General features: G+C 36.3%; 1 protein-coding gene across 9 annotated transcripts in view; it reads left to right on the forward strand.

Annotated features, from left to right (window-relative positions):
* Window positions 1–20,790, forward strand: part of AGFG1 (ArfGAP with FG repeats 1) — an 89,120-nt gene that overhangs the window by 2,221 nt on the left and 66,109 nt on the right. For all 9 annotated transcript variants that reach the window (XM_031008613.3, XM_055380595.2, XM_031008614.3 and 6 more), the window contains exon 2: window positions 17,163–17,256. In XM_031008613.3, the coding sequence (XP_030864473.1) occupies window positions 17,163–17,256 (94 nt within the window). The remainder of the gene's footprint in view (window positions 1–17,162; window positions 17,257–20,790) is intronic.

A 20,790-nucleotide genomic window follows, 5' to 3' on the forward strand; every position in this document is an offset into this window, starting at 1 on the left:
CTTCTGGATTTCTGACATTTCTGTGTAGTCCTTGTAAGTACAGCAGCAAATGTGTAATATCAAGGAAATATTTTCAGATTTCTTCCTAGATACCACATTTCAGAAACATTGTGCATAAAAGGATATCTCAGTATAATGACAATTATTTATCTTAATGGAACTTAATCTGTGGCAGATAGGACTTCATTTCTCTATTGAGTCATTCCACAAATATTTATTGCCTACTTGTCCTGTGTCATAAGTTACCTGGATCTTAACTGTTCTATGGAGCGTGCCTTGTAAGCATGTAAACGTAGAGTTACAATATATTGTAGTATTTCCTTTCTGTGAATGAGATAGCCAGGAAATATGTAAATGATACAGCTTCTCTGGGAGTTGATGCCTGAGCAAAGACCTTTAACGAGAAATTCTGCTTCATATATTTGAAAGATCAAGTACTTATGAGCTAGGTACACATGGCTTTGAATCCTGACTCCAAGTATTAGTTATGCGGTATTGAGAATGTCACTCAATCTATTTGAGCTTGATTTTTCTCATATATGAAACAGTGAGGATAAGATTTCCCTTGTAGGTTTTGGATGTAGATTTGTTTTCAGTATTAAAGATAATGTATGTTAAACATCTCACATAATGCCTGGTATATAGCAAGTGCCCTATAGATGAGAAGCATCAAGGAAGAGGACATGCCATGAGTAAGGGAACAGTACTGTATGTGAAAGATATTAAATAAGAAATATCCTAATAAAAATCTGTCACTTTGGATTTTATGGTTGTAACTCAAAACCGGAATCTAATTGGTTTAAAAATATGAAGGGTTTATTGATTGATTTTAAGGTAAAACTATACAGTGGCTTAATAATATTGCCTAGATTTTCCTCATTCGAGTATGGTTGTCCCCAGCTCCTGGGTATACTGCCTTAATTATGTCGTTGGTCCAATACTTTCAGAAGTTCTGCATTTCCCTCTGATTGGGTTAGCTTAGATCATGCCACAACTGGACACATGTTCTAACCTGACTTCATTGTCACAAGGATCCCCAAATAGAGTTCCCAAATCTGAAATCTAGAATTCTTGGGATGTAGGGAATGAAGACTAGAGTGGCAACCATCAAATGTCTACTGCAGAACGTTGGAGGGACCATAGCTTCTGAAGATTTTTTTCTTTGACAGGCAATAGTGCAGGAAAATAATTTAGGAAGAATAATATAACTCTTGGGTTTAATAATTATGTATCTGATGTTTAGATGACATGGTATAATTGAAAGAATATGAATTTTGAAGTCAGATTTTGACAATGCTACTAGCTTTGTGGCTTAGGGCAAGGTGTTATGCTAGGCCACTACATGCAGATTGGCCCAGATCCATCCTTGTAGCCTCAGTTTCTTTATTTATGTTAAGAAGATATCATATAGCTCAGGGTTGTTAAGAGGATTCAATGATACACATCGTTACTGTATTTACTTATTGAGCACATACCGTATTTGAGGATAGGGCTAAGCACTGGAGTTACAAATATTGAAATAAAGCATGCTAGCTGCCGTTCCTTGATTTACCTGGAAGATATGAATACATAGCAAATAGTATCCACTATCATGAATTCTAAATTTTAGGATAGTGACATACCTTCTATCATTTATACTAATACCTTTTTTTAAAATAAATTGAACTAGCATCTTGTTGTTAATGTTACTAGACTTGGAGCTAATCTTTCTTGTTTCTTTTTTTTCAGATGACTGTCCTATATGCTTGAATGATGTTCATTCAGAGTGTAACTGAATTTAGATTGTGAAACTTTAAAATGAACTTCAGAGTTAGATGCAGTTAAACTATTTGTTACTGAGGCAGAGTGATGAAGGCATCCTAACTGATTGGTTTGTCACTATCTTTCACTGTCTTTCTGGTTGTATTTATGGAAATCCCTAAAATTCTGAATGGACACTTCAGACATTTAAAATATAGCCAACAGGAAAAATGGCCTTCATGTTAAATAACTTCTAGTTGATTTAAAGACTAGTTTTAGACTAAATTATTTGTTTTATGGAGACTATAAACATTAGTATAATTGATATGTAATATAAAAGATTGTCCTAGCCTTAAAAAGTGATCCATAAATTTTTCAGTGAGGGTTTAGATAAAATAAAAAATAACATTTGAGAAAGAGGTTGCCACTCTTAATACCATCTATTTTATGTGGACAGTGCATTTAAGCTTGAAATTTCACAGGTAATAAATGTAGCTGGATAGTAACTTATATTCTGTTGATTCTGTGTACATTTTGACTCTTGAGATGAATATTACAAGAATTTTAATTTTTTTTAGATGACAGATGAAAAGAGGTATTTAATGTTTTTATACGATTAGTAGCATTAGGATGGATTGCAAATCAGATGCTCTTTTGGAGCTCTGTGTATAATATTCAGGACCTTATGAGGTCACAGTGAGCAGGGATTTATATTCTTAATTCCTTTTTTACTTTTTTTGGATACTCTGATATGGCCACATTCAGTTAAGTATTTAGAGTAAGTGGCCAAAATATTTTATACTTTCTCTCTCTTTTTTTTTCTTTTTGAGACATAGTCTCACTCCGTCACCCAGGCTGGAGTGCAGTGGTACGATCACGGCTCACTGCAACCTCTGTCTCCCGGGTTCAAGCCATTCTCCTGCCTCAGCCTCCCAAGTAGCTGGGATTACAGGCGCCCACCACCATGCCCGGCTAGTTTTTGTATTTATAGTAGAGACTGGGTTTCGCCATGTTGGCCAGGCTTGTCTTGAACTCCTGACCTCAGGTGATCCACCGCCTTGGCCTCTCAAAGTGCTGGAATTACAGGCATGAGCCACCTCGCCTGGCCTAGATACTTTTTCAGTTTTGAAGGACAAATTTTTTATTTTAAGCAAATATTTATTAAGTGCCAGATACTAGCCCATGTGCTGGAGATACAACAGTTAAAGTATTTATTTGAAAAAAAAAACAAAAACTATTGAGTGCTAGCTGTGTGACAGACATTCTAGTAACAGTGATGTGAGGAAGGTACTATTATCCAAGCTCAACTTTAAGTTGTAAAATTAGTGCACACTCTTAGTGTTTTGCTGTTATAACCTGCTAGAAGTTGGGATCTGGAACTGATGCTGATTCCACCACCAAAGAATGTATGGTTACCATGGTTACCGTAAATTGTTGTGAATTCTATATTTTGGGGATTTAAATGGTAGATTTTACTTCATTGTGTTTCAAATGGCAGAAAAAAGACTTCTTTTTTTTGTTTTTATTTTTTGAGACGGAGTTTCACTCGTCGCCCAGGCTGGAGTGCAGTGGCGCGATCTCACCTCACTGCAACCTCCACCTCCCAGGTTCAAGCAACTCTCCTGCCTCAGCCTCCCAAGCAGCTGGGATTACAGGCATGCACCACCATGCCTGGCTAAATTTTTTTTGTATTTTTAGTAGAGATGGGGTTTCACCGTGTTGGCCAGGCTGGTCTTGAACTTCTGACCTCAGGTGATCCACCTACCTCGGCCTCCCAGAGTGCTTGGATTACAAGCATGAGCCACCATGCCTAGCCCAGAAGAGATATTTTATGATGCATCATAAATGTTTGTTTTATGGCTGTGTCATGCTTTTTATTATTTTTAGGGAACTTCTTAGCTCCAAAATGTGTGTTCTTATTTTTGAGTTTCATTGAGAAAATACTGTTGTGTATTCTGAATTCAATGGGAATGATGGTGCCGTTCCAACAGCGTTTCTTTTCAGTTTGGCATGTGCATACTACCATGTGCCGTAATTCTCGTGCTATTTTTTATATTTGAATTCTAATTAGAACCCCTCATTGTATGCAGTCAAGTTTGATAGTGGATAAGTTTATCAAAAAATTCAGTTAAAGCAAGTAATCAGTAAAAAAAAAAAAGAAGAAAAATACATACATGCACACATACATATACATGTATCTATTATATATACATATATAATATATATATTTAGCAAGCATAGGTTTTTTTGTTTGTTTGGGTTTTGTTGTTGGTTTGAGACAGGGTCTCACTCTGTCGCCCAGGCTGGAGTGCAGTGGCATTATCATGGTTCACTGCAGCCTTGACCTCCCCAGGCTTAGGTGATCCTCCGACCTCAGCTTCCCAGGTACCTGGGACTACAGGCGCGTGCCACCATGCCCAGCTAATTTTTGTAGAGATGGGGTTTCGCCATGTTGCCCAGGCTGATCTCCAACTCCTGGCTCAAGCAATCCTCCTACCTTGTAGTCTTCCAAATTGTGGGGATTACAGGCGTGAATTACCATGCCCTGCCTCAAGCTTAGGTTTTTAAATTTTAACATACAACTGTTAATTTGCTGGCACATAAGGCTTTGAATATGGGTCCACTGATTAGATTCTTTGTCCCCAATATAACCCAGACTCATGCTGTACTATTTATGATTTTTAGCATTTTAATGTACTTATAAAACAGTTTGAATGCTGAATTCTTCTAGATTTTTATGATTTTTCTCTCAGTCTTTTACAGTTCTTTTCCATGGTCAAATAACAGCTTATCCTAGTGACTTGTTTTAGTCTCTAAAAATACTTAGTTTACATGGAAATAATTCTTCTCACTCATGCCATTGTTTTACATGACATTCACTTAAACTATATACTTACCAAGTACTGTACCAACTATATTACCAAATACTATACCAGACAAATTTTGATAAGCATAAAACTCACTCTCTCCTGAGAGAGGAGCAGGAGAAAGTGGCCTTCTAGCCATGAATGTTCATTGTGCAGTAGGCATTAACTTTAGGTTTCTCAGAGGGAAGGAGAAACATAGATTTAACCAGCAAATTGGATAAGAAGGACTCTTCTGTATAGTGCTGTGGGTACCTTTTATACTGGGAAAACTCCAGCATTCAGGGTGTGGTGACATCATTTGACCATAACTGAGTATAAAGGCATTATTGCCATGTTAAGCCTTTTTCTGTTCCCTATTCATTCATCCATCATTTTTGGCATGTGATTTTTAAACACTGGCTTTTAGTTTCAAAGTGGATAAAATACAGTTTAGATTAAATTTACATTAAATTTTATAATATTAGTGCATTATAAATGAAAAGAATTAAGACATTGTTTTAAAAGAACTTGCCGACCTCTGGATCTCAATTTGAAAAATCATTGTCTCTTTAGAAACCTCTGTATCTGTTCCAATAGCATTCTTTGGAAAACAGGCAAATCTCCTTATTTGATATTTTCCTTCTTTTCTGTGCAGCGTGCATGATGTTCACATTTGTGAGAAACTCTTATGGAAATATTCAGGACTAGGTGTTACTACTCCCCCTCATTTTTTCCCCCACTTGAATGTGTTTTCTAATTCAAATCAAAGTGATAATTGTCTAGGGAAATACAACTTGGATACCTTTAATGTATGTAAAAACGTTTTAAAATCATTTATAACTTTGAGTACTTACATTAATAGCATGCTCCTTGTGACATCTTTTACAACCTTACACTTGAGAACTATTGCTAAAGACACCTGATTGAACATTAGAATGAAATTCATGAGTTGTACAGTGGGGACAGGAAACTTATTTGAGTTGTTTGAAATACAGAGAATTAATTTTTGTTTGTGTTAGAACATACTTTGCTCAAAGACTTCTGACTAAGATAGCAATCTTTTTGAGTGACACCATACATGTTTTGTAGAGGTCATAATTATACCTTGCTTTTATTCTGGTTGCTTATTTTAAGAGGAATGTTAACAAACTGGAGCATGCTCCAAGGAATCTGATCAAGATGGTAAGGAAGTTTGAAACTATGTATTAGAGGAACATTTGCAGGAACCAAAAATGCTACTAGCTTAAAGAAGAAAAGATTAGACAGTGGGGGAGCTGTACACATGATCACTGTCATTGGGTAGTTTAAGGCATTGGGAGAGGTAATAGATTTATTTTTACGACTCTAGGGGGGGATGCAACACCAGTGTTTGTAAGTTATGGAGAAACAGTGTATGTTCAGAAAAGGAAAGAGGAATTTTCCTTGTAATTGTCAGATTCCAAAAATTCTTGTATTTCCATATTTCTTTTTATATTTTATTTTATTTTTGAGACGGAGTCTCACTCCATCTCCCAGGCTGGAATGCAGTGGCGCCAACTCAGCTCACTACAACTTTCATCTGTCAGGTTCAAGTGATTCTCCTGCCTCAGCCTCCCTGGTAGCTGGGATTACAGGCATGAGCTGCAATGAACTTCCTTCAATATGATCAGATGCATCAGCTACTTTTTTTTTTTTTTTTTAACTGTTTCTGGGTACTTTTATAATCTTCTGCTCTGGAAATGCTGCTGTCTAGGCCTGCTGTGCGGCTCTCATACCAGAACTTCTATCTTCATTATGGAAATTCCCTTCACTTGTAACCTATGTTAGATGCTCTCTTTCCAGGACCCCCAACATTTCCATTAGCCTCCTGATGAAAGGTGAATGAGAGGTCATTTTTGAAAGCCACAAAGCTGAAAATGTTTTATTCTGCCTTCTTTTTAAAAATTAGTTTGCCTACATTCACAAAGGTGAAAATACTTTACCCTTGGAACTTTCAATATATTGCTTAGTTGTCTTCAAACCTTCAGTGTTGCTGTTGAGAAGTCTGATGCTATTCTTATTACTGAGTCTTTCTGACCCACTTCTTTTCTTCCCTCTTTTGGAGTATGTAAGATCTTCTTTTCTTCCTGCTGTTCAGAACCTCATATTGAAGTATTTTGGTGTAGGTCTTTTGTTCAGTGTTTTAGGCTTTTTTTTTTTTTTTTTTTTGAATTTGTTTGGAAACTCACGCTTTTTATAGTTCAGACATATTTTCTCCAATCTTCTTTTTTGGGGAATATAAAAGCCTATGATGCCACTGTTCTGGGAACCAAGTTGAGGGAGGTGACTGTCATTCTGTGTGTACGATCTTAGATAATCCTCCAGCTTTCCACATGGTGCCTAACAGGAGTCTTCAGCAGTGTCTTGAGTTTGGAGTCTCTGTGGTATAACCTCTTTAAAACTTTCCTTCAGACTTCCCACCTAGGGCTGGTGGGAGTATGCTTTTGGCTGTTAAGGAACTGGAGAGTCTTATGATTTCTGACCCCACTTTAAGCCCTCACCTGTATCCAGTTCCTTCAGTAAATCTTGATACGTCCTGTGATGGGAATCAGTTTCCAGTTGGCTTCTCCCACCTTTGCAGAAGCTTCTGTTTTGGCTTTCACCATAAAGTCACTTACTGCTGGTATTTTGTTTTTAAATCTTCCAAATTTTGTTATTCACGAACTGTCATGTGCTTTTGGACTCTCCTCTTGTTCTCTGACGCTCTGTTTATTTTAATTTTTGTGGGCACATAGTAGGTGTATGTATTTATGAGGTACACAAGATAGGAGTTTTGATACAGGCATGCAGTATGAGATAAACACATCATGGTAACCCTCTGTCTCTTGTGGGTTAATACCTTCTTATTCCTTTACTGTCATTTCATTGTGGGTTTGGGCATGTGAAGAGATTTAGATTTTGTCCACTACTTTTTTTTTTTTTTTTTTTTGAGACAGAGTCTCGCTGTCGCCCAGGCTGGAGTGCAGTGGCGCGATCTCTGCTCACTGCAAGCTCTGCCTCCCGGGTTCACGCCATTTTCCTGCCTCAGCCTCCCGCGTAGCTGGGACTACAGGCGCCCGCCACCTCGCCCCGCTAATTTTTTGTATTTTTAGTAAAGACGGGGTTTCACCGTGTTAGCCAGGATGGTCTCGATCTCCTGACCTCGTGATCTGCCCGCTTCGGCCTCCCAAAGTGCTGAGATTACAGGAGTGAGCCACCGCACCCAGCCTTGTCCACTACTTTTAACTAGAATGCCTTAATTAGGTTTAAGTCATAACTTGAATATTATTTTTTAGATGCTTGCTCTAAGTGTTACAAGGACCTTATGGTGTAGTATTTGTGGCTTTCCCAGAAACTCAGAATAACAATAGGGATTTATATCATGCTTATTATTATATATGGAAAGCTAAATATGTTCAATTTTTTAATGTTGGACTCTGGATAGACGAATATTTTGGACTAGCCAACATATACGGTGTCTTGGCATCAATAGTTTGTAGATTTGATAACCTACTAAAGGCACCTTCCTTCCATCTGTTCTAGATTTTAAATGTATAATTTTATGCTATGAAACATATGTAATATTTTTAGTAAATAACTAGGATGGGCTAGATCTAAATGTCAACTTTATTACTTTCTGCCAGTATTATTGGCAACTACATAAACTTCCACAGGTTATTAAAAATATTTTAACCAGCTTCTCCCACAGCAGGAGAAAAACAATTAATAAAACTAACTAAATAAGCTTTCCTACTTACTCATCCAGCACAGATTGTTATTTGAATTGAACAAATGGCTATTTGCAAGATTGTTTGAGGCCTAGTTAAGAGCAGCACACTGATGGACATATGGAATGAGCCACACCATCTGGTTACAGTCATACCTGGGTGGTGGTCATTAAAACTAAATCTCCTGGGGATCTGCAGATGTCTTAATTATACTACAAAAATGTATTGGGCTGCACCAGTAGGCTACTTTGAACTTCTTGAAACCAGTTAACTTGCAAACATGTTTTCAAGATGTCAAAACTGCAGTTATTGAGTCTTTTTTTTTTTTTTTTGCACAAAACTGAAGACTTAAAATGTGTATTTGAGGATCTGGAATGGGTGGTACTTCAGTATTGGCCCCATGAAAGTAATGTGGTTTACTTACCCAACACTTTCATCCAATAGTTATGACTAATATGACAGAAAAGTGTTTTATAAACCCTGAATTCACCCTGCAGCTAGAAGAGCTTTAGCAAAAAAGGGAAGTGACCTCAGGTTCACATCTTAAAAATACTTGTTTTGATTCACTGCAGGATTTTATTCACTTAAATGATCAAATTTGGTAAGTGAAGATAGTCTGCTAATGATAAATTTAATTAGTCTAAAAATTGTGGTTACTATAGATACTAACACGAAATCAGGACTACAGTTTTTTTATTTCTTAACATTATAATTTTTTGGTATGCAGTTCTGTGAATCCTAACATATGTATAGATTCATATAGCCACCACTCAAATTAGAACATGCAAGTTTTCCATCACCCCAAAAAACTTTTAGCCCTTGTTTTTACTGTACTCCTGGCAATTACTGATCTGTTCTCCAACACTGCAGGTTTTGTCTTTCCAAGAATGTTGTGTAAATGGACTCATAACTTTTCTAGATTGCCTTTTTTCACTCAACATATTATCTTTAAGATTAATCCAAGTTAGTTGTTGTTTATCTTAATAGTTTGTTCCTCCTTGTTGCTAAGTAGTATTCCATTGCTTGTTTGTTTTTCCATTTTCCGTTTGAGGAGTTTCTAGTTTTTGATATATATGAGTGGAAATGCTGTAGATGTTTATGCTCAAGTTTTTGGGTGAACGTAAGTTTTCATTTCACTTGGGTAAATATCTAGGGCTAGGTTGTATGGCACATGCATGTTTAATTAAAAAATTGGCAAAGTTTTTTTGGTTTTGTTTTGATTTTTCCCTTTTACTTGTGGAATTCCATTTTCTTTTTTTTTATTATGCTTTAAGTTTTGGGGTACATGTGCACAACGTGCAGGTTTGTTACAAATATGTATACACGTGCCATGTTGGTGTGCTGCACCCATTAACATTAGGTATATCTCCTAATGCTATCCCTCCCCCCTACCCCCACCCTCCATTTTCTTTTATGGTCACAATTGGAATTGTACTATTGATATTAACATTCCAGAGTTAATCAGTATTTTAATCTTCTGTTAATACAAGGTCTTTAAAAATACAAAGTAGTTTCATTTAAGTGGTGTTTTTTTTTTTTTTTTTTTGAGACGGAGTTTTACTCTGTGGCCCAGGCTGGAGTGCAGTGGCATGATCTCGGCTCACTGCAACCTCTGCCTCCCAGGTTCAAGTGATTCTGCTGCCTCAGACTCCTGAGTAGCTGGGATTGAGGACTGCCACCACACCTGGCTAATTTTTGTATTTTTAGTAGAGATGGGGTTTTAACCATGTTGGCCAGGCTACTCTTGAACTCCTGATCACAAGTGATCCACCTGCCTGCTGGGATTAAGATTACAGGCGTGAGCCACCGCGCCTGGCTCATTTAAGTGTTATTGTTGGTAAACATATTATTTGTACCTTTTTCCCTTCTGTTAATTGGATGTTACTGTAATAAGATGATATTTGTTTAGATTTGCCAGTTTACAGTTTGCTTACCCCTTAGCATCTCAAGACTTTCTTGGGTCATTTTTCTTCTTAAAGTATATACAGTATAAGCTTCTTTAATGAAGATCACTTAGTTTCTTTTTTTTTTCTGAGATGGAGTCTCACTCTGTTACCCAGGCTGGAGTGCAGTGGTACGATCTTGGCTCACTGTAACCTCTGCCTCCTGGGTTCAAGTGATCTTCCTGCCTCAGCCTCCCCAGTAGCTGGGATTACAAGTGTGCGCCAACATGCCCGGCTAATTTTTGTATTTTTGTTGTTAGTAGAGATGGGGTTTCACCATGTTAGTCAGGCTGGTCTCGAACTCCTGAGCTCAGGTGATCTGCCCACCTTGGCCTCCTAAAGTGCTGGGATTACACACATAAGCCACTGTACCTAGCCTAGTGGGTTTTTTTGTTTTGTTTTTAATCTGAAGATACTGTTATTTTGATCTTATACTTCAAACATAGCTTTGCTGGATTCACAAGTTATTTTTTCTTACCACTTGAAGATAATATTCCATGGTCTTCTCCCTTCCATTGAGAAGTCTACTACGAGCCAAATTTTGTTCCCTATATTTTCTTTCCAGTTGCTTTTAAGATCTTCTCTGTCTTTGAAGTTTCACCAAATCGTTTTTTTTTTTTTTTTTTTGAGACGGAGTCTTGCTCAGGCTAGAGTGCAATGGCGTGATCTTAGCTCACTGCAACCTCCAACTCCCAGGTTCAAGTGATTCTCCTGCCTAAGCCTCCTGAGTAGCTAGGATTACAGGCACCCGCCACCATGCCCAGCTAATTTTTTTTTTTTTTTCCAGTAGAGATGGGGTTTCACCAGGTTGGCCAGGAACTCCTGACCTCAGGTGATCCACCCGCCTCAGCCTCCCAAAGTACTGGGATTACAGGTGTGAGCCACCGCACCCAGCCCAAATTGTTTTTAAATTGGATTTTATTTATCCGGATTTTGATGAGCTGTGCTTTTTACGTCTGTAGATGCATGACTTTTATTGGATCTGAAAAAATCTCAGTCATTATCACTTCAGTGTTACCTTCCAGTTCATTAATTCTCTCTTTAGTTATGTCTAATCTGCTCTCTAACTGATTTGGTGAATTTTTAATTTCCACATTTATAATTTTTCATTTCTGAAAATTCTGATTTTTAAATTTGCCTCATTCTGATAATTACATATTTCCTGTTCATTTTTACTCCATCTTTAATGTTTCCTATATACTATATTTTGTAGCTGGTAATTCAGATAGCTAGTCTTGGAGGGAGGTGGTGTTAATCTTTTGCATTTACTGACTCAAGCTCATTGGTTTGTTTCATTTTTGTGTGATAATTTTTACTGCAGCCTTATATTTTATTGAACTTAATATTTGGAAATCTTGATAGCTTAAATTGAAAATGCATTCCTTTAGAGAGAATTTGCATGTTCATGGGATCCTAGGATCCTATGTAACCTGAAGGTATTTTATTTCCCATCCAGGGTCTTAGGTTTAACTTAAGAGAGATATCTGAGGTTGAGCTCTCTCATCTCGCCTTGGCTATTGTTGGCACTTGCTTTCTGAACAACATTGCTTCTTGTGTATAACATGGGACACATTTCTGGTTTCAGCTTAATTTTTAATTTTTTGTCTTTTCTGTGGGGTGGGGGATCCTTAGAGATTTCCCTTTCTAAAAAGTTCAATAGTATGTTAATAGTCGTAGGGTTTTCGGGGGGTAATTTATGGACTATCATATTGTAGTAGAGGAGCCTTTTCAGTTTGCCATACTGTTGGAAGTAGAAATTAATGAGATTAAATATGTAAAGTGCCAGTCTAGATACTGTATACATATTAATTTCCTACTGCCTTATTAACTTACATTTTGCCAACCAGTTCATATAAGAGTGCTTTATATTATATAGTTTATTTTTGGTTATTTGTTGTGGACACTTTCCTTAGTCTGTTTTCTAACTTAAATTTTAATATATATTCTATATGGATTTTAAACATGTATGTTTACTTTGTTGTTTATTGTTTCAGAGAGAGAAATATTTATTCTGTTTTCTGTTGTTCTGAAAAGAAAGTTATGCAAGATTGAACCTTGGTAGAGTTTATATCTTAGTAGAGAGCCAAAGAACTTCCATTAATTTCTTTTGCTTGGTAATTTACATATTTATTATATTTAGAGCAGTGGTTCTCAACTGCAGGGGTTTTACCCTGTGGGGGATATTTGGCAATGTCTGGAAACATTTTTGATTGTCACTGTTTGATGAAGGGTGCTACTGACATTTAGTGAGTAGAGCCAGGAATGCAGATGCTGCTCAACATCGTACAATGCATAGGACACCCCTCCACAATAAAGAATTATCCAACCCAAAATGTCAATAGTGTCAAAGTTAAGAAGTCTTGATTTAGAGAAATCAAGATAAGGTGTTGATGCTGGTGGGTATCACAGGATTTGCGAGGGAAGGTTTTCCAGGTTTTAGAAAAATGGAAAGAAAGCCTTAGAATGGAAAACCGCCCTCCTTCTGTTAATTTCTTTTTCTAATTCTTCAGCATAGACGTTCACATTCATAAAGCCAAGACTAAAAATCTAAATTTTTGGAATACTACTGCTAGTCACTTGGACTTTCCATTATTTCTTACCCTTTTTTTCTACTGCAGAGTAAGTTATCTTTATTATAGAAAACTTGGAGAGAATAGAAAATTATGAATAGAAAAAAATTCATTCGATCTCATCACTTACATACAAGAACTGTTAACATTTTGGAGTATTTGGTTTGTCTATTTTTTTTGCTGATTAAAAAAATTAGCTCTGAGAATACTATATAATTTTTATCTTAAAAAGTTAAAGCACAATTGTAAGTGCATAATGTCATACTTTTTAAAATTGTTATTTGTTTAACCATTTCCTCTTTGGTGTGAAGTGTTTCTGATGTTTTCCTATTATGAATAATGTTTGGTGAACATCTTGTACATAGGTGGTCAGCTGTATTTCCAATTCTTTTTTTAGAATTGATTCCCAAAAGTGGCATAGCTGGGTCAAATGGGAGTAATGAGGTTTTTAATAAAAATTGGTGAGTTTATCCCACAATCAGTGTTTGAGACTACTCATGTTTTGGCACACGGGTGGGTAGGGTGGGGTGTGGGTGGTATAGGGGCGAGACTACTCATTTTCATTGCAACTCATCACTCTGAATGCTACTTAAGACATTGATGGAATCAGTCTTCAGCTTTTTCTCAGACTCTTATAAGCATGTAAAATCCATGTACAAAGCTTTTGAAGGCTAAAAAATGAAAAATCCATGTACAGCCTTGCATTGAGATATAGTTAATATCCCTGAATAAATGGAATATAAAAGAGCAATTAGAGAAAGCAACATGAACACGTAAAATTTCCTCATGCTTCCTCAATTTATGTAATAAGTGTAGCCTTGTAAAATTGTCTGCCATTTTGTAAATTGAATCTTATTTTGAGTGTACTGAGAGAGCTCATTTGAATAAATCCTGTAACGAGTAACAAATCCTGTAACAGATTTCACTTGGAAAAAATGTCTTTTCCACATTTGGTTATGAGTACATTCTGGTTGTACTTGTTTCATAAGTTCAAAATGTTCACTTATTTAGGTAATATGAATACCTTCTTTGTGCATTAATATACCCTGTGATATGATAGGGCCTGGGATATATTTATACACTGTACTGCATTTGTGAGATTACATATGTGTGATGTAACTTAAAAAGAGTTAGGGTCAGCTTTATGAATTGTTGTTTCCTCATTGAACAGTTTGAGAAGTATACGGGTATAGTTGTTTGCTCCAAAATTTCCAAAACATACATCCTTTTAATAGTGTTTGATATGTCCTCATCAGAAAGTTACTCCTTTGCCTTTTCCATTTTTAAAAGGAGATATTACCAGTAGGTGGAAAGATTAAGGCTTGTCTGGAACAAGGAGGAGATATTACAGAATAAGGAGAGACAAAGTTGCAAAGTGAGAAGGAAGGAGTAGAGGCATTTGAGAGAACAATAAGATGTTAATTCCTTTGCTAATTGTTTTGGGGCAAGGTAGAATGTATTTTATCATAAATGATTAAACCCTCCCTGAAAGGGGTGGATTAGTGTTCTCATAATACTGATGAGTTGGAAACAAAGTGTTGTGCCCTAAGTGAGTAATAATGACTTTTCTAAATTTTCACTTTTGGAAATTTATTTATTTATTTATTTATTTATTTATTTATTTATTTATTTATTTGAGAGTCTAGCTCTGTTGCCCATGCTGGACTGCAGTGGTGCAATCTTGGCTCACTGTACCCTCTGCCTCCCAGGTTCAGGCGATTCTGCTGCCTCAGCCTCCCGAGTAGCTGGGACTACAGGCGTGCGACACCATGCCCAGATGATTTTTGTAGTTTTCAGTAGAGACAGGGTTTCAACATGTTGGCCAGGCTGATCTCGAACTCCTGACCTCAAGTGATCTTTCCACCTTGGCCTCCCAAAGTACTGGGATTACAGGCATGAGCCACTGTGCCCGGCCACTTTTGGAAATTTGAAACTAGTCTTTAGAGCCTTATTTTATGATTGCAAGCTGTAAAGGTACTTGCAAGTTACTACTGAGGTTGTTTCTTCAGAGTTAAGTTTGAGAGTTTTTTTTTTTTTTGAGACGGAGTCTCAGTCTGCTGCCCAGGATGGAATGCAGTGGCGCAATCTCAGCTCACTGCAACCTCCGCCTCCTGGGGTCAAGTGATTCTCCTGCCTCAGCCTCCTAAGTAGCTGGCAAGCGCCACCACGCCTGCCTAATTTTCATATTTTTAGTAGAGATGAGGTTTCACCATGTTGGCCAGGCTGGTCTCAAACTTCTGACCTCAAGTGATATGCCCACCTTGGCCTCCCAAAGTACTGAGATTACAGGTGTGAGCCACCACACCTGGCCAAGTTTGAGAGTTTTACCAGAGTAAAATTTCGGTTACTTAGTTCTTCTTGTTCAGCCTTTATTTCCCTATTTTATGACAACAGAAGGAAAAAATTAGTATACAATTTAAACAAAGCAAAACAAAACAACAGCCAAACCCAAGTTAACTTTTCCCTACTTTGAAATTTGAAACAAATGAAGTGTAACTTGTCTTAATTCAGATCATGATCTGAAAGATGACATTTATCTGTGACAAGGGGGAGGGAGAAAAAGAAGGAGTGAATTGAGGAGCTTCTCCTTTGTGTTTTGACAAAAATACTTTTTTTTTTTTTTGAGACAGAATCTTGCTCTTTTGTCCAGGCTGGAGTGCAGTGGCACGATCTTGGCTCACTGCAACCTCAGCCTCCTGGGTTCAAGCAATTTTCATGCCTCAGCCTCCCGAGTAGCTGAGATTACAGGTGCATGCCACCACGCCCAGCTTATTTTTGTATTTTTAGTAAAGACAGGGTTTTGCCATGTTGCCCAGGCTGGTCTTGAACTCCTGACCTCAAGTGAGCTCGTCGTCTCGGCCCCCCAAAGTGCTGGGGTTACAGATGTGAACCACAGCACCCGGCCCAAAAATACCGTGAATTTCTAGAATGTTACGCACCATATTTAATTATTCAAAATGTTCTCAAAATATTTTTTTAAAACTTTTGGTACATTTATTATTTTATATCATTGTTAAATATCCTATTTAATTAGTGTGAATGATTACAAATTGGCTGACAAATTCTTTAAAAATATTACTGCAGTTGGCAGGGCGTGGTGGCTGACGCCTGTAATCCCAGCACTTTGGGAGGCCGAGGCAGGTGGATCACGAGGTCAGGAGATTGAGACCATCCTGGCTAACACGGTGAAACCCCGTCTCTACTAAAAATACAAAAAATTAGCCGGACGTGGTGGCGGGTACCTGTAGTCCCAGCTACTCAGGAGACTGAGGCAGGAGAATGGCGTGAACCCGGGAGGTGGAGCTTGCAGTGAGCCGAGACTGCGCCACTGCACTCCAGCCTGGGCGACAGAGCGAGACTCCGTCTCAAAAAAAAAAAAAAAAAAAAATTACTGCAGTAATTGCTGTAGAACCTAGAGTTCAAATGAGACCTTTGTCAGAGAACATGACCCCAAAGTAGTTCTGTGGAACTTTGCGTAGGTTATTTGGTATTTTGCATAGATTATTGGGCCATTATTCTTGTGGGTGGACCTGCCCACAAGATAGTTGGACAACATGTAAATAGTTATTAAATCTGTTTGAGTGCATTTCCACTCAGTTTTTCATGTGCGTGTTCAAACATCAAGGTAAAGTCCTTTTAAGGCCATCCATACAGAAAAGGCTTCAGGGTTGTAAAGGACCTTAAAAATTGTTTAATCATGCATGCAGCAATTTTTTGAATCTCTTCCGTATGTCCCTGCAGTTTCCTCTTGTACACTCACTGTCTTCTGAGGTGACTGAAAATGTTCTTTATTATAAATTCTTACTTGAATTGATGGCAAGATAGGACTTTACTAATTGGTTTATTACCTCAATTCATGATATTACTTGTAATATAGTTTTCTAAATTAGTCTTCAACTTATTTAAAGCTAACAGCTGTTTGATAAGGATATTTGTATAGCTCTGGTCTTATTATATCATTGTTTCTTAGGAAATATGAAATATTTAAAGCATTTTAATAATTCTTTCATCGAGTTCTTCATATGTATAGTCTTTTCATCAGAAACACACTAAAGCACTATTTGCATTTCCTAGAAACTCATGTGTCACAGTTACTTTGTGTTTTTAACTAGGTGGTTAATTGAATTTATTAAGTCTATTATTTAATGAGTCTAACCAAACCTTAATATCTATTGTTAAGTTTAATAGTTTAAAATAATTTAAAAATACTTTGAGTTTATGGAATGAAAACACTGTTTCAAGTTTGTATGTTGGTTAAAAATATTTTGAATTACTAGATGTGTCATTTAAAAAATGTGGTATGTACTAGTAAATTTTGTAAAATATTTTATCTTTTAGGCGAGGATTAAATCCACCACACAGGGTGAAATCTATCTCCATGACAACATTCACACAACAGGAAATTGAATTCTTACAAAAACATGGAAATGAAGTAAGTGGGTTTTTTTTTTTTTTTTTTGCAATTTTTTACTTTTTTGTTGGCAGTCATTTTAATGAGATTTAATAAGTTATTTAAAATGTTGAATTTCACGGTCTAAATAAGTTATTTTTGTATTTTATATTTAGATATTTTAAAATGTACTCATTTAATAATGTATTTGGAATTAATGTTTACTACATAAACACTTTACCGTAAATCTGAGGTGAAATGTGTGTATTTAAAAGTCATCAGTCTTGAATATAAAAGGCGTTTCGGAGGACACCCATTATTACAGTTATTGTTAGTCTTCGCTTTAAAAGTCAAAAAAGAGGAAGAGAATTCATTTTGTGATGTTGTGTTAAACTTGTTAGAGTGTTGTGTGATCAGCTTTCACTTGAAGTCCTCTATTTTTCGTAAATTTTTAACTTTGGATGTGTATGTGATGTGTAATGTTTATCAGGTGCTCAGCAGGGAGGAGGTTAGTAGTTCTCAGTGGCAGCTAAGTGTCATGGGGAGCCAGATGGTATAAAGATTTGGATGGAAGCTTTTTTTCTTCTTGCCTTTAATGGGCTTCCAGTAATTCTATTCTGTTTGCTTGTTTGCTTTTAGCTCTATGTTTTGCTATTAGTAAAAGTTTTTAAAATTTTTCTAATATTTTTAAAATTAATAAAATTAACAAAGAGAGTGGGCATTTTTTTATAATCCTGCAGTAAAGATGAGCCAGTTAACCCAAGCTGATTAATAATAGCTATTATTATTTGACAGAAAAGTCTCATTTTCTAGAAAGGATGAGTAGTACTTTAGTGGTACTCTTCTGGTTGCATCTTTGATATCCTTAATAAACATAAAGTAAGTTAAATATCAAAATTTTATTAGTTTTAATCTTCTCCTTGGACCCTTAGAAAATATATGCAAGCATTTTACACTCTGCCTTTCTTCCTAATACTCTGAAAGTAATATCTTAAAATTGTTTGCCTACTTGTGATGTCCACGTGCTTTTGGTTCTAAAATAGTGAGGAAATATAAATTCACAGCTATGAAATATTTTTAAATATTTCATATTAAATTATTTAAAGAAGAGAGCACATTTTGAAGTCTCCAAATTTTGCCGATGACAAATTATTTTGAGTATTCAGATTCCAGACTAATGTGAGTACATTATAAGAACATGTAAAGCTGGATGAAAGGGTAGGAGGCTTTTAATGAAGAGTAAGCATAGAATAATATATATATTGATTAAAATACAATTTGAACTACTTGTGTAAAGTTTACAAGTAGGATTAACTTAACGTTGCACACTTGAAGTTACTTTCTTAGAATGTTGGCTTAGTGTGCAAAATTTTGGAAATTAGAATGGAATCAGAAGTAAAGAATATTATTCTATCTTTAGATTAAAAATATGACAGTAGGTAAAACCAGAGTAGCAAAACTGTGATAACAGCAGTCAATTGAAGAAGTGAAAATATAACAACATGTGAGATAAGGTTAGGTGGAGACTGGTCCAAAACAATACCAAGATTGAAGGAGTATATTTTTTTTAATTGTGGTGGGAACGTTGATCTACCCTCTTAACAAATTTTTAGATGTGCAGTATTCTGTGGTTAATTATAGACATAGACATAGTGCTGTATAGCAGATCTCTAGAAATTAATCATCTTGTATAACTGAAACTTTATACCAGTTGAATTACAGCTCCTCATTTTATCTTCTGCCCCTGTTGCCCCGATTCTACTCTCTGCTTCTATGGGTTTGACTATTTTAGATACCTCATATAAATGGAATTACACAATATTTGTACTTCTGTGATTGGCATGTTTAGTGTAATGTCCTCAAGATTCATCCTTATTGTCATGTATGGCAGGATTTCTGAAGGAATATTTTTTAAGGCTGTAGCATTAAGGTAAATGTAGAGTATATAAAAAGAATTAGTTAATTTTGAGGAACTCACTGTATCAAAAAGTAGAAGCAAAATGTAAATGTTATAAGTGACTGAAATGTATTTATGAATCTTAAGTCCTACAAAGAGGTTTGCAAGTTGATAGACCACTCAAAGCACTTACCATGACAATCACTGTCACTGTGCTGGGTATTAGGGATGTGGTTATAGATGTATTACACCGGCTTAGTGGACAAAGGGCTCACAGTTGATGTGACAGATACATAACAGATAATTGCAACATGGTATTAGATAAATAATGATAAGAATAAGAAGTATCAGCAGTAGTATGGAAAAGGGAATCAGTATTTTGGTGGAAAGGAGAGGATTGGGAAGACCCGACAGAATAGATAACACATTTGTTGGTTTTTGAGGGTAACTAGAACCTAAGCTGGTAGTGGAAGTCACTGAAGATGGAGCAAACAGTACAAAAAGAAAAAGGGAAACTTGCAATAGGTTGCTAGGAAATATACTAACCTTGTAAATGCTTGTTAAGGAAGACAAACATACCTTCTTATAGTATACCAAAGAACATCTTAGAACCAAAATAATGGACAGGTATGTTTGGTTCTTTACAGTATTAACAGTATCTGTGTTCTTAAAATTTTGAGAGGTGTGTAGAGGGTGATGAAGATACGAAGTGTGGGACAGTTGGTACAGCTTTATAACCAAATCTCTATGGATTTCACATGCAAGTGTTTTATTATCAGTTTATCTTTTTTAAACCTTTAAATGGTAAGTATCACTTGCATAGGGAATAGTACCAGAACCTAAGTTTACATTTCAAAATAAGTTGCCATATTCTCTCATCACCTTTTAATAGTTGGGAAAGGGCCATATTCAGTCACATAAGTTTTGGATTAAAAAGGCTGTATCATACATCTTGTGCATGAATGAGTTCATGCCTGAAGATGAGTATTTCCAAAATTAAAAGATCAGAAAGTATATTGGCTTCGGCAGCAGCCTTGGATCTTTGATCCCCACCAGGGAGTTTTAGTGTGCTGTGGAGCATGTTTGGGTGTTGTCACTATTGGAAGATGTTGCTGGCTTAAGCAGGCAAGCACCATGAATGATGAATGACTTGTAATGTGTTGAACAGAATTAACCTGCATGCCATATGCTATGAATGTTCCTCCAGACATTTATATGTGGGAAACATCTGTGTATGGTCTTCTGCATATATAATTTAATTCTGTCTTAATACTTGCATTGTAGTTGAACATCCTATTGCCAAAGAAAGTCATGCTCCAAGCCCAGAATCAGAGTGAGAGGGGCTACCAAGTTACAGGGCAAAGGGCATGGATACAATCACACAACTGATGGCAATACTAATTTTATTTTAGTCATCAATAAAGTATATCTGTATTGGTAGCTGTGGTAAGCAAATAATGTTATTATTATTTATAGATATGCATAGAGACCATACTTACAGAGTATATCATTAGTTTCTGCAGATGTGGTTTACAAATTTCTTGACTATTACTTTAGTGTTTATAGACTTCTACAGTGTGTTTGGTGGAGGAGATATGTATATCATTAAGTTACAGCACATAATATGCCAGATGCTAGTAAAATATTTCGCATTGGAGCACTTTGTATTTATTTGCTGA

This window comes from Gorilla gorilla, chromosome 11 (assembly GCF_029281585.2).
Source record: "Gorilla gorilla gorilla isolate KB3781 chromosome 11, NHGRI_mGorGor1-v2.1_pri, whole genome shotgun sequence".
Taxonomy (NCBI): domain Eukaryota; kingdom Metazoa; phylum Chordata; class Mammalia; order Primates; family Hominidae; genus Gorilla; species Gorilla gorilla.